This window comes from Xylocopa sonorina, chromosome 5, assembly GCF_050948175.1.
Source record: "Xylocopa sonorina isolate GNS202 chromosome 5, iyXylSono1_principal, whole genome shotgun sequence".
In the NCBI taxonomy this organism is placed as follows: domain Eukaryota; kingdom Metazoa; phylum Arthropoda; class Insecta; order Hymenoptera; family Apidae; genus Xylocopa; species Xylocopa sonorina.
The window spans coordinates 9,014,200-9,029,457 of record NC_135197.1 but is presented as its reverse complement, the minus strand read 5'-3'; the positions used below and the strand labels follow the sequence as shown (position 1 = coordinate 9,029,457).

The 15,258-nt window shown below is 49.9% G+C and overlaps 1 protein-coding gene across 6 annotated transcripts in view; it reads left to right on the top strand.

The window, feature by feature from the left end:
• Positions 1 to 15,258, top strand: part of LOC143423956 (latrophilin Cirl) — a 344,006-nt gene that overhangs the window by 304,287 nt on the left and 24,461 nt on the right. For all 6 annotated transcript variants that reach the window (XM_076895660.1, XM_076895662.1, XM_076895663.1 and 3 more), the window contains one exon: positions 2,971 to 3,157. In XM_076895660.1, the coding sequence (XP_076751775.1) occupies positions 2,971 to 3,157 (187 nt within the window). The remainder of the gene's footprint in view (positions 1 to 2,970; positions 3,158 to 15,258) is intronic.

Sequence of the window (15,258 nt, the reverse complement as noted above, 5' to 3'; positions counted from 1 at the left end):
TGCACACGAAGAAGAGAAAAAGGTCGAGAGTGACCGGTCCCCCGCGACAAAAGGGGGAGGAATGCCAAAGGGACGGCGTTCGAACCATGCGAAGGAAGCTGCTGGCGAACGTGTTCCCTTACGTCAGCTTGAACGCGGCCTCCTTTTTTTTTTTTTTTTACATCAGGCTCACGTTAGAAGTGCACCGAGAGAATGCACCGGTTGCAAGGCGCAGCTGCGAGTGACGCGGAGTGCGACTCGTACGACATGCGGCCGCGGTTAAAACACCAGGCTCGTTTCACGGAAGCGACGCTGGTACCGGCAACGAGGGCTCTAGCAACTGCAGCAGGTTTTTTCTGCCATCGGAACGAACGCTCGCAGCGTATTACTGCCTGTACGCGGTGTACGCGTGAAACGACGCGTAAACGCGCGACGCACATGGCGTTTCTGTACCAGCAGTGCCGATGCCGATCGAGCCACGTTGACGGCGTTCTATATCGATTGCCTGCCGCTTACGGTGTTATCGAGACACGGTTAATTAACGGTGAACAAACTGCAGGAGCGAGGGATAAGCGGGCGGAAATTCTCCGAGCCGATTAATCGCGTCGCGAACGCCATGGAAGGGAAGCGGTGAGAAATTACCTGGATCCTATAAAATCTACTATTTCCCCGGGCTCCCTTCCACGGCTGGTAGGAATCCATTCTGGCGTGACCAGCGATTTTGTTCTCGTTTAAGACGAATACCTTGAGATCTTTTACGGTAATGGAAAGCTCCGAGACACCGTAAAATCGGCATTTCTTCGCGCCGCTCGAACCGCCCCGGCGTTTTTACGGCTACTCTCCTCTGGGATGCGCCTCTCCTCTCGAATCGGTGTCGATCGGCTCGCCTCGAGTTTACCTTATTACGGCGAACAGTCTCGCCTTGACCTTTCTTTTTTCCCCTCGATCGTGACTAGGTGGAACGCTCCTCCGCTTGTTTGCAAAAAGTAATTAAACGTAACGAGCGCCAATATCGATCACGTAATTATCCCAACTTTTCTATTCCTCTCGTTAGAAGGTACACAGGTGTTTAAGCGACGACGTGCTAAAATCGTTCGGAGTTCTGCGCCAAGCGGGCAAGAAACGCGGCGGTGTTCGCGGAAGGTCCTAACAGCGCTCTAAAATGGCATTGTGGCGCGTCGGTATGGAACTAATGAACTCACGGCGGGACTTTCACGGACAGAGTTATTACAGCCCCTCTCTCCTCGCTATAGAGCTCCTCTCGTCCTTGCCCCTGTGCTAGTCCTCTTGGTCCGTTCCCCAGGGTACTTACTTCTCGCCGCCTTCTTCCTTCGAACAGCCGCGCCGCCCGCGCCCTTCGTCACAGTCCAGAACGCTATGGCTGACCGGTATTATGGCAGATCTATCGTTCCACCGTCTAAATAAGCCTGGACCTAGTTTTACGATCCTTTCTCCTGGCTATTAGTCTTCTTAGCAGCTCTTTTCATCTTCCACCGAGCAACCTCTGTGTCTTCGTGTGTACGTGCCAGCAAGATTCGACAATTGTTAGCGCTAGGTATCGACGTGGATAAATTTATAACCGTACACAGCTGCTGCACTAGATTCGATAAAAGTACACGTTTCATATTTCCTAACGAAACGCTAATATTGTAACCGTGAATCCTCTGCGATACGAGCTTTTCCCTCTCTGTTGACTGTAATAGAGTCACGCGTACTTTTAAAGACGCGCGTGGAGGGCACAATGTTGCGACGACACTCCAGCCATTTTCGCGGCCATTAAACCGAGCCACGGGCTGCGTTCGCGAAGAAAAGCCGCGCCGGTGCCGCGGAAGAACGCGTCGCTGGCAGACGCGTCCCTGTCACCGGATGAAGAGGAGCAAGGGCGGCGGTGACTTTTCTTCAAGGAAAGTGACGCCCGTAAATTCGCTAATTTGCTTTCAAAAGAAACCACCCGCCGGCAGATTTTCCGCGGTATAAACCCTCGGTAGCGGCGAACCTCCCGTCTACGAGAGGGAGAGAGAGAGGAGGAGAGAGGCTCGACAAAGAGACGAGCCTGAGCCGGCTATCTCGGCCTCCTTTCAGCCAATCTCGCGAACCGTATGCCAACAGCTCAGGCCTCTCCTCCCTCTCATTGTTTGCATCCCCCTGCACGCGAGCGCGCCTATACACCCGGTGTCCTTTATCTTAATTCCATTACACTTCGCAACGCGACACGGCCCAGCCAACTGTGAGCCGGTAATGCACCCTCTGACTGGTACTGCCCGGCGACAACCACCCTGCCCACCCTTCTGCACCTCGGCTCGTCACTGTAATTTCGTGCGAGCTACTTTGACGTGTCCTTGACTCGCGCCGCTTGGAAACCTTCGACCCACACCCATTACCCTCACCCTGGACTCCTTATTCAGCCGCGATAATTCAACCACCCCTTCCTCTGTAACCTATCGGCAACGTGAATAGGGGTGGATGGCATTGATGCTGTTTCTTTACAACCGACTCGTGACTCCCGGTATTTTATTCGTTTTCCCATTGTTCGACGATCGCGACAACTAATTATACGTCCGTTGCGCGCGTACGTTTTTTGTTTTTCTGCTTTTCGAAGTGGAACGAGACACGCTCGGACTCCACTGCGCGGAGGGTGTTTTTTCATTTGTCTTGACCAGATGGTGGTCTGCGTCTCTTTTATGCTTTTTTTTCTGCTGGGGAATCAGAAACCGTACGGGGAAATGTTTGCGTCTGGGTGATGTAGCGACTGTTTCATAGGGGTGAAATTCCCGTTTACGCTCCATACGCGTTTACGTAAACCTCGGTCGTAACTTAACGATAAAGAAAAATCGCAGGCTGTAAAGCTTCGCGAAAAGAGGCATTATATGCTTTCAGCTATGCGACGATGTTCGCCCATAGATTATAACGTCGCGTAATTCTCTACGTTTACGACGCGTTTAGCACGACACGAGGCAAGCTAACAAGCACCCCTCGTCGTTTCTGTTGCAGAGAGGTACGACACCGCGTACGCCTGCGAGGGCAAAACACTGTGGATCGAGTGCGGCGAGGGAAAACTGATCCATCTCATCAGAGCTAACTACGGAAGGTTCTCGATAACGATATGCAACGAGCACGGGAACACGGACTGGAGCGTCAACTGCATGTCGCCCAAGTCTTTCCGGGTGCTGAACAGCGAGTAAGTATGCCGACGATCGACGTCCTCGCATCCCGCCACGTACATACACACACACACGAAACCGATTCTGAACAATCACCCCCGTTATCCTTTATTCCTGTCCCACGGGAATCGCGTCGAGAAATCGCACGATGGTACCGTCGAATCGTATCGTATCGAATCATTTATAGAACTTGCTCGATATTATCGATAGCGGAGGGTAAGGGAAGCAAAACGAAGGAGGGAACGAAATCGCTGCCAGGCATTTTCTATCATTAATGAATCCGACTAGCACCAATTAAAGGAGACGTCCGGTCCGATCGAACGTAGATCGCGCTTGTCACTCGGTCCCAGGGTTATCGAGCGATCCGACTTTCCACGAGGATCGGTATCTGCACGGCGAAGCTTTTACGACCGGTCCATTCGAGAGATATCCAACATGACACCTGGGACTCTCTGGCTCGTTCCCTTCGCGGTAACGAGGAACGCTTCCCGGACGGAGCTGTGTTCGCCCGTGTCCGTGTGTGTATATCGATCATAGTCTCTCTCGATGACCTTGGACTTGGTCCGATCTATACGATCTATCCGAGCGGATCTCCTCGATTCGATCGCGCGGATCTCTCTCCCGGCAGCCAGGTTACGCGCGCGATTGGACGGCTCGAACGGCTAGCCGGGGATGAAAAATTATTAACCGCCGGGTATGCGGAAATTCGAGTCGTCGATTTCGCGCGGAGATGCGCGCCGTGCAGTTGCTCGAACCGCGGAAACGTCTCGCGATGGTATTATCCGTCGATCGCATTGTACCGTGCCGCGTAGCGAGAGCGAGATTTTTGCGCGCTGGCGCAGCTACCGCGCGGCTCTTATTCGAAAAAGAGTCAGAGGAGTTCCTTGAAATCGGTGCAATAATTCTGAAAGGATACGAAAGGATTCGAGCCATCAGGTTCCTCGGCGCTGTTCCCACCCCGTCCCCTTGCCAGTCCACGGAAATGGAGCAAAGAGCATGGAGTCGAAATCGCGAGGAAATAAACGGGCAGGGAGGGGTGAAAAGGATGTGGGGGGAAAAAAGGATATATCCAGGGGAGTAAGGAAAATGAGGAAGGAGTGGACGGCTTCATATGGTCCGGCGAACTGGCCAATTGCTTGACCATTGAAGAGCGTATTTCGCGGCGGATCAGAGCGATAGGAAGAATCGCAAACTCAGCGGTCGCTTCTCTATCTCGGTCCTCGCGAACATCCACTCTATTTCCTTCGATCTTCGTGTCTACGTCCCACGAAGTCTCAGACACACACGCACGCACGCCTACACACTCACACACGAGACACACTCGAGGCGTATACGAGAAAATACGCGTCATATGCGTATTTCTCCGTGTGTCGCGAGATTCCCCGGAGATCCCTTATCCCGAGACTCCCGATCTGACGAAATATCCCTGCGAATTTTCGTTTCTATTCTTTGGTTTTTTTTATTTCTTCTCTCTTTTTTTTTCTCATCCTTATCGTTCGAAAGAGACGCGGCAATATCGGGAATCCGTCGCGTTCGTTCGTCCAGACGTTCGATCCAAGGGAGTAAAGAGGAAAGGGAGACGACGAGAGGATAGAGAGGGAGAGGAGAGACAGAGGAACGGTCTGTAACGTGGAATTTCGTTGATCAGCCGCGACGCGTGTTTCGTCATTGTGATTAATAGCCCGCTGGCGGAAATTAGTTTCGCGGCGACAGAGGAACGAGGCTGCCGCTGCACGTCGACGACGATAAGACGCTCGTAGTTGCCGGTAGTGTGAATAATTGGTAAAGATAATCGCGATGACGAATCGAAACCGTATCCATTAACGTTATCGTCGCTCGGTAAGCGACCAGCTGGCCGGATCCCCCGTTGTCGATTACGTAGCTGGAATAAACGAAGGGAAGAAGCACGCGAGAAGAACGCGCGAACACGAAAGCGCCGCGTAACCGCGTAAGAACCACGCGACGAGGAGCACGCGTTAAAATCGGTACGCGCCATCCGCGGGCGGAAAAACGCGTCGTGAAGTTCGCTGCGGCGGCGGGTGGAGCCTGGAGTCGTTCTAAGGACCTTCTCCGGCTCCGAAGTAATAACTTTCGGATTAACTTTAAGTGGAGAAGTTCGACGACGTTGCAACCACGGCGGAACTCGTGCACGTAGACGTCTGTCGCGGTTCTACACGCGTGCATCCGGTGACTTTCTATGCGTTTCGCAAGACGAGATAGGAGAGTTCGACGTCAATTTAACTCGTTTCGCGGAATCGATCGAGGAGATCGCCAGCTCCTCTGATCGTAATCACCGTGCCTCCCTTCGCGTGTACACGATCGTTTCTCTCTCTCTCTCTCTCTCTCTCTCTCTCTCTCTCTCTCTCTCTCCCTCTTTTTCTGTCGTACTCTCAACATCTGGAGGAGGCTGCTCTCGCTTTTTTTTACTCCTCGTGGATCGATCCAGACTGCGGGGATTTTTTTCTTTCCTCTCTCTTGCGGAGCATTTGCGTAAAAAATACATTTCGCGAAAACGGGAGATTCTGCGCTACAAAGTATCCTTGGCCATTATGTTCGATAGCATCGGACGAGATCGCGAACAGTGTACCAGCCAGGACGATTCCTCGTGTAAAAATATCCTCGTCCGCGCTTGTGTACGTATCGATAGCTCGTTTAATTTTCAAGCCGGATTGGATGTTTCACTCGATTATTCGCGTTCCATTTTCTCGAGCTAAAACGAGAACTAGGCGGAGGGTAATCTGCTACGCGGATCCGGCTTTTATCGATACGTCATCCGCCGCTAAAATAAATTATTATGTCCGTAATCATTTCGCATCTGCTCTTTTTGCCGCGCCCCGACGAGCCGACGTGACTTATTAGAATCGTTGAATCTGATACACTGTTCGTGGCAAGCGTCCCTCCGAGTAAATCGAGAATCAACCGCGCTACCCTCTGTAGACGATAGTTTTTCAATTTACCCAACGAGTCGTAACATCCGCATACTTCGCTTATTTTCTTTCATCGTTTGATCCCTTAACCACGCAATAATTGATCCGTTGTTACGTTCAACCCTACCCCCCGCTCTTTCCTTTAACACCGGGGCTGCGGTGCGCGCAAAGCGCATCGACTTCCGCCAGAATTCACACGCATGTTACACGTATCCCCGCTTGAAACATTTACCGCTAGGTGTTCTGGGTCTTCCTTCCTCTCACTCTGTGTTTCGCTCCGAAAGATCCTTTGACGACGCGATCCTGCGAATAACGAGAACCTTGTTTCCGCCGTTAACGCGCCCTCTGGCATCGTGAATCAGTGCTTTGTTACGTACGAGATACCTCGTCCGCGCCCTCGATCAATCACACTCGCGAAACACGAATCTAAATTCGAAAGTACCATTTTCGCATTTAAATTCGAATGGAAACCAGGTTCGAATTCAGAGTCGCGATTCCGAGGAATCGAATCCAGAGATTCCGGTGTGCCAGTCGGCGCGTATACTCAAACGCTCCTCCCTTAACATCGTACCCCTGGGAGATCCCTATCCAGAGCTAAGCAAAATGGAGCAAGCGTGTCCTAAATCAAGGGACAAGTAGTTCATGGTAAATCTGACCGAGGGTGGTGCCCTTCTCTCTCCCCATTTTCTCGCCAGTTCCGCTTAACGCATCTCCATGGTTTTCTCGGTTATCTCGGTCTTGGTGGTGTTACCAGCGTGCCCTCTCTTTACCTACACTCACGCTGGAGCCAGCTTCTCTCTGCTCCCCCTATTCCGCGTTTATCTACACCGATTCTGCCAAGATCTGTTAATATCTCTCTGGTCCAACGCCTTGCCGTAGGCAGTCGCCATTCACTGCGAAATTTCCTACCCCTTACTAAGAGAAAAACGCAAAAACCGTTACATCTTTTATAAGTTACTCGTCCTCCATGAAAAATCTCACGAATCGGAGAAACTTCTGAACCGCCTATACCGCCATCGAGCAATATCGATCGCGGATTAACCAAGAGCCTATGGACAAAGTCGGGAACCGGCATCGAAACGAGGGATTGACGGTTGTATAGGCCTGTTCGAGGCAGATTTATCAGGGGTTGGGCCAGTCACGTACGAGATTACGATTTAAGTGAATCCGGGAAGGGGTCGAGAGGACGGCTTTGCCCGGAGAACGATTAATGAAATTGAACGGCCGGGGACCGCTGCGGAACTCCGTCTACGGAATTAATGACGCGCGGCCCGCGTAACCGTGGAAATTTTCATTACAACCCCCGTTGAGAAATGACGCGGCTGGTTACCAGATTTCCCCACTCTTAATCTGCCATGCTGCGAGCCGGCGAGCAATTAGATCGGAAAAGAATGACCAATTCGCGGGACGCGTATTTCAACGCGAAAATTAGCCCCGTTTCATGCGCCGCTGTTAACACCCCGACTGCAGAGGTTGCGATTAACCCTTCCACCCGTAATCCCACGCGATACCATTCTGAAACTGGATCTTTTCATTCGAGAAACAAGAAAATAGAGAATCGCGAATCAGAGATCGGTATAATCCATTAATTCGCTCCGAAGAAACGAGACAGAGAAATTTTAAGTCGCTACAAGGGTTGATCACCGCGATCGTACATCTTGGATTTCGTACCGTCGCTGGTATCCTTTTTTTTCTCTCTCTCGCGGTGATTTATACGGATTAGACTTTCGCAACCAGTTAGTTCGACTGTCCTTTTCGCTTCGTCTAATTGGATACTTTAACGCATTGCTCGGAGGTAACGGTTGATAATTGAGACACGACGCAGGTTTACGTGCGAGCTGACACAATGGGTAATAAAGCACAAGCGTGTTAAATTGTAACTGGTCCAGCGGTGACAGAAATGTCTTTGTTACCCAAGATCCCTGTTATTCCTCGCTGGCCTCTGTCTTTTAATGCCCGTTTCAGTGATTCGAGACGGAGGTATATTCGCGGCGGACGGGAAGCGATCATTTTCCTAACTCGTTGTGTCGCAACGCGCGAACGATAATCGAAAGTGAAAGTTCCAAAGCTTTCCGCGAGAACCGGTCACACGTTCGAGACAGCTCGACGAGCAGGTATACAGCCTGTAATAAGACAGTATATATAATACACCGTGGTGAAAAGTAGCCGAAAGAGCTCGCAGCAAGGCTGTTACCATCCCGGACCTTCTGGGAACGGATTCTTTCCACGGGGTTGCGCAATCGCGGCGTAATTACATTGCGCTAATAGCCACTCGATGATTCGACTCTCGTCGTTAACTCAGAACCGAGCAGGGGAACCAGTTCGAAAACTTCGAGATCTTCGATCCTTCTTCTACGTCGGCTCGTTCTTTTTCCTTCTGCCCTCTCGTTCATCACCGATGTCACGGCGAACGGAAACGAGTCATCGTCGTAATTCCGTCGGTATATATTTTTTTTTTCTTTTTTGTCTAAACGTTTAATCATTCAATATTGCAAGACCCTTTTACAAATAAACGACGCCCGTGCTCGCGTAACGAATCTCCGCGATTTCATCACGATCACCGAGGAATCAGCAGCGTTAATATTTGAGCGTAAAACAGACAGCGCTCGATTAGATCCGTTTGGGCGATGAAAACATAAAAAAAAAAAAAAAAACGAGAGAAAATAGATGGACACTCGGTATTTGCGTTCTTAATATTTATGTTTTTTCGACATTTTCGTCCAGCCACGATGTACACCGACGATAATCGATGACCGGTCGCGATGTGCACGCGTGCCGATTCTCGTTACGTTTGAAAATTAAATTCAACGTTTCCTGATCCCCCGACTGCTTGTTAGTTCGCCAATTAATAACGAGCGATCGATGAGGGAAGAGGAGGGGAGCGGGGCAGAACGAGAAAGAACGAGACAGAGAGAGGGGGGAAAAAGAGAAGAAAAGAAGAACGGGCCCACATAGACGGGAATAAAAAGAGGAATGGAAAGACAAAGACGGTGGAATGGGCAGAGAAAAGAGATTGCTTCACGGTACGAGAGGGTTGGGGGACGTGTTACGGCGTAATCGATCCGACGTAGATATATTAAACAATTTTACGATTCGTCATCGTGCTCGATGAGGATAATTAACCGTAGCAGGGAAACGCGAGAAGAACGTAATTTCGTCCAGCAATCAGCCGGATCTGACCTTAGCCGGAATGGCGAACAATTATGGGAACGTCTCCCCTCGAAATGTTATCCTGTCTACCGGGTTATTTATCAAAACGCACCCATCTTGTTATCGAAGGGAAAGATAGAGGAAAATTGGAAAAGAATCCTGGTTCCCTGGCTCCCAGTGTGTCTCTCGCTGATAAACAAGTCCCCTCTGTCTTTGCTATCGCACGAGAAATGGCTACTAATGAAATAATCGCGGTACACCGTCGTTTTTGCGACAACGAAAGCTCGGCCGTTCGTGTTTATCCTTCGTTTCTCCTGAGGAGGATCTCGTCGCGACGGGGTCCTCGCGTGTTTCAACGATCGCGAACGAAAATCGAAACACACGCCCGTAATTTCCCGTCGAAACACTTCGACGATGGTTCGTTCGCCATGGGCTCTGGAATTAAGCTTCGAGCTCCGTTCTCGAGGTTCCTGGTAAAACCTTAAACGTAGACAAAAGAGTTCGAGGAAAGCCTGTGCGACATTCGTGTCCGAGTAATCCCGTAAGAACGCCTTCCTACTTCTCAGAGATGAAACGAAAGGTTGTAGCAGCGCGAGTTAAACGATCTTCCGTCGGAGGGAAAGCTTCAATTTGAACGTTCGAACGAAACCGGGCGACGTTCGATCGACGCTCGGAAAGCCAACCGTTTCTCGAGTTAATTTTACACGAGCGAAACTATCGACGGTAATTGCATTTGCGCGGAATAAGCCGTGTCAATCTCTGCTGATCGATCGAAAATTACAACTCGCCAGGCTGCTCGTCCGATTTCCTTTAATTTCATCAACCCGCTGCCCTTCTTTTCCTTTTTCCTCTGCCGTCCCTTTCCAATCTGAACCCGGTAGCGAGCTTCCATTTAACCTAAACTAATTGCAGCCGCGCGAATTCCGTGGATAATCGCATTAGACGAAATTAGCTCGTCCGTTCAATCGAAGGACGTTAACGCAATCACAGTCGTTGTCGCGGTTATTCTTCGCCTCTCGACTTTAGCCTCGACCGTTTCTCCTATTCTTTGGCTACTCCTCCTCTCTCTATTTTTTTTTAATCAATTCCTCTCTCTTTTCGCCTCGTTCCAATCTCTCTCTAGCGTCCGTCAAAAAAGCAACCCCGATTCGAAGCTCGTACCACCGTTTCGTCCGATTTTTCAATCGATCGCGGCCACTTTTTCCGTTCGAAAAAAGAAAATAGCCGAACGAGCATATTTGTCCGGCTTCCTGTCGAAGTTTTTTCTGGCACGACGCTTGGTAGCGAGGCTTGGCTCCGTCAGGATTTTCATTGGCCCCACAAATGACCGACCGAAACGCTAATAGACGTGGACTGTAATTGACGAGCGAGCGTTCGGTCGACGATCAACTATTAACGTATCGCGCGGTTCCCAGCGTGAAACCATCGTGAGAACGTGTCTCCGACGTTGTCGTTGATCGAGTCAATAGAACGTGATTTTGTACGTCGCCCGATATAATTGCACGGAATTATCTACTTAAATCGTTCCCCCCTGAAAAGTTATTTTACCGCCGTTCCTTTCATCCCTGACGACGATCAACCGATTCGTTCAGGCAGCTTCGAAGAGAAAATTTAGCGACTGTCGATTTTTTAAGCCAAAAGAGATAGCGCACGTTGCGCCAAGAACGAATCCTGGCTAAATAAGTATACGATATCCGCACGTATTCGGTACGCGGCTGTATCCGCACACGGGCTATGTATCTTCAAGTTCTCTCGACAAAACTCGTTTAATCCCCTGGCAGATTAAGAGGAAGAGACTTGGGCGGGGTGAAATAGAGGGAAAGAAAGAGAGAGAGAGTGGAAGCCAGTGGGAAGGAGAGAGAGTTAGAGAGCTCCCAGTTAGGTACTTAAAAGTATTCCAATCACGAGAACGCGGCGAAAGTCCGTCGAATATTTCTCGTTACGCTCGTTGAACAGGGTGGCGGAGATACGGATACAGGTAGAGCCGAAAAGAGGGTGCGAAACGAGCGAGAAGTTACGGGGTTGATACCCGGAACACACCACCTGGTCTGAGAAAACGAACTCTGTAGATAAGCAATTGTACATATATATATATCGCACTTTCCGTGATATCCTTGCTCCATCTTGACACACAAGCGACCAATTGCATGCGCCCACAGGTTTATTATGTAATCTACTCTTGCAGACGGCGAGTGTTGCTGGATGTTTGTGCAGCTCGTTACAGCCACGATCGTGAACGACGTTTCCCTTCGATCGTTGCCACGTTATCCGTTGGCCAGTTTGCGGATGCGTTGCAACGATTCGCGAGAGAATTTCGTCTCTTCTTTTTTGGCCCTGAGAAAGAGCATTGAACACGCTGAAATTCACGATCGTGACGGTAACTGGTGAATTCGCAGAAGGAGATTTTCAATCGTGATATTCGTCAAACGAAGGATAAATCAGTACATCAAGAGATCTGCAACAAAAATCGAGAAAACAAAGTTTGCAGTGGATTTTGGATTGAAGAAGGATCTCTTTGCACAGTGTTGCACGCGACGTGTTGCGCGTTGAAATCTCTTTCTGCGACGCTACTATTCCAGGTCTAATTCTTACTGAAAAGGAGAAAAGAACATATACATACTTATACATAAAAGAACGCCACGTGTGCTGCCATGGATCTTTTCCCTTTTACTCTTGTCACCGTCCGGAATGCCACGAAGAGATGCTCCTGTGTTGTGTTTCTCTTGTTTCTCCACTCTGACATAATCGTCGTCGCACACGTCCTTGTGGTGTCTGCGAGGGGAATTATCCTGGGGAAAACTTCTTTCTGGAACAGAGGCTTTTTCGACATTCGTCACACCCTTTCGTTTCACGGCAATCACAGTCTCGATCAACTTCCTTTAGAGAAACTGCACCGAATCTTTCTTGCTGTCCACTTGTCGTACCGTCTCGCTCGGATCATCGCGCGTTAAAGCGTCGCGCGAGAGATTAATTTTTGTCCACAGAAATTCGACAACGACGCGATTCGAAAATGCTAGTTTTCCGCGTCCGTGCATGCTGAAAAGCAAGTATCGAAGTATGAAATTACATGGCAGCGCGACGACTCGTTCAGCCATGGACAACTGCTCGCGAGACGAGCGTATCGAAACGGTCCTCGTGACTAAGTATTCCGCGGACAAAGTAAAATCGATTGCTCGATCGTTCCGACTGAAACAAATTACATATCGTTCTTATCTTCTTCGATCTAATACACGGTAAGCCAATTCCACACCGCCATTTATATATCGTCGTGCTTGGAAATGAACAGATCTTAACCAGTGATTAACATCGTCCGACATAATATCCCCCGTTAATCAATGTGTAATTAACCACCACGCAATTAAAACGAACGTCCAGCATCCCAAGAAAGTAATCCGCAAACTGATCGTTCCATTTCGCCGGTACCATTCATCGATGTAATTGATAAAAATCTCCGACGATACAAGCACGTACGCAAGAAGTTTCCATTTAACGCGCCTCCCAGAAGGACTCGGTTTCCGCTTGTCATCGCGCGTCACGCAATAATAACGGCCCTTCGCGAGGGCTCCGTCGTCGTTTCGAATCGATACGAGGAACCGCGTACGTCCTTTAAAAACCAAGCAATTTTCGCGTCCCCCTCGACGCGATCGCCGCTTTCCGTTCAGCCGTCCGTCTCGTACGCTTGTAGCGCGCGAGGATCACGCGCGGAACGTCAAAGAGGAAAACGGTCCCGTCCCGTGGCGCGTGATTTTCGACGGCTTGTCTATCCCTCGCGAAAGGTTCGCAAACAGCCGCGGACCGGCTGGCTCGCGCAAAGAAATTCCTTCGCCGATTAAAAAGTCACGCGAGCCTCGATACATCGAAACGGGAAACGCCTCTCCTCCCCCCCTGTTCCGCGTCCATCCGTGCCGCGTCTGGTCCGTTCGTTCGATCGTGTTGTCCGCGCGTTCCTCCACGGCCGTTCGTACCCAGCGACGAGACCGTAGGCGTGACTCGGCTCGCGTTACAACCTCGCGCGATTCCACGCGGATACGGCCACGCGAGCCATCGCGCCGAAAACGATTTTTCATAATCTTCCGCGCGGCGTATCGATTTTTCGCCGATACACGCCAGGCAGAAGAGTCGAGTGGCCGCGGTACCAGCCGGGCAATCGAACCGTCCCTCGACGCTCGATTAATATCGAACGCCTGGCCCATCGTCGCTCGATCAATCGCGTCGCGGGCTCTATATACCACCCTCGTACCGATCCGCCGACGTTTCCGTCCATGGCGGCCCCGTGTTTCCGGCTAAAACTGAATCCGTGTAGCCCGGCGTCGTGCTCCTCGTTTCGCGTGCCCATTTTCCGCGCGAATGGCGCTTTCGTGTCGCTTAATCGACTAACAGCTCGACCGACCCGATCGACTAGAAGATATTTCGGTAAATGGCCGCATTTTTTACGCGTGTCCGTGGTACCTCCCTTCCTTTGTTTCTTTTCTTTCTTTTTTTTCTTTTTTTGTTCATTTCTCGTTGCTCGTTCTACTTGGTAGGTACAATCAGCGGGTAGATGAAAAGAGCCGACGCGAGGTTGCGACGCGAGGTAATTACTCGAAACGGTTCATTATACGATAGAATCGTCCGTTTGGTTATCAATGCGATTCGTTACAATTTATTATACTTCTCGCGAGATTCTAGACACGCGTGGAGAAGAGTAGGAAATTAGAAATGTTGGATTGTTGAATTAAATGACGCGATTTTTTTTTTTTTTTTTTTTTTTTAATTAACAGATACATTTGGGAACGATCGTGTCGTGTTTTGAAAGTGGACGAGGTTCGTAGAAAAGTTTCCCTAGCCGCGAAGTTTAGCTCTCGGAGCACCGAGGTGTCGCGTGACAGTCGAGCGTCGTGGTCGTTCCCTTTCGCGTTATTAAACGCTAGGTGCATAAATAAGGATATCGTAAATCATCGGGTAGAATTTTAGATAGGAGAAAAACGCCGGGTTTCGAGCTATCATTTGAATAAACTTTTGCGGAAGACTTTAAGTCCGAGTTTTATTCAGCAGTTAGATCGAATCGGCGATTTTTAATGGCGCCCCCCTGCCAGCGAAGGGGAAGCCAATTTTTTAATCGTTTCCCTTCCGCGATATTAAAACAAGAATTTAAAACCCTTTGAAAATTTTGCCCGCCTCCCGACGAGCATCCGTTACTCGATCTGTTCGTTGTTACATTTCCACCCCCGACGTTTCGTTAGCCGTTTGAAATCGTCGTGAATTATTAGCGCGGACCTGAACGTATACGTGCACGGCAATAACGATAAATTTTGCATATCGTAGAATGCAAACACGGTTGTGTTTGAAGGTGTTAAATCGCGAAGATGAACGATGGTCCACGCGATTTGTGTCGAAGCGCGCGCAGTGGAACAACTCGACGAAAGGGCAGACAAGGGGTATCGTTCTGATATTCACGATCTCTTTCCTGTCGGTGTCGGCGGGAATTTCACGTTTCATACTTCTGTAAATTACTTGGGAATTCACCGCTCAATTTACATCTAGATTCACTCCGTTCTTTCCAACTCTATCGTAGCACCATTCGTACATTATTCAGCGCACATGGATTACTTTCGGTGGGTACTACTTTCCCTGTAAATATTTATCGACCACCTATTACTTCTCGCTGGGTTATCGGAACGTCATTCGCAAAGGTCCGCGTACGAGAGCGTTGTGAAACGCGTGGAAAGAAGTGAAATTGAAATTTTAATGCAACGCCGAAAACGAGGTGGACGAAGTGCCGGTTCTTTGTAACGCGTAAAACGGTCATTAAACTGGCGTCGAGTCTATCAAAAGTTCCATGCATAGATTATAAGCGTTTCTTCGTAACGAGCGTGCGGGGGCGGTTGAGGGGGAGGGGGTGCATTTCGACGAAAAGTGGCGCGGGAAAAAAATGGTTGCACGGTCGAAACGTCGCGTCGACTGGCTTGCTCGTCGCCGAAACTACTTTTTCGTGCGGCGAAACGACGGTCCGGCGCAAAAATAACAGTGGTTCGGCCAGGATAACCGCCGAGGCGAGCCGT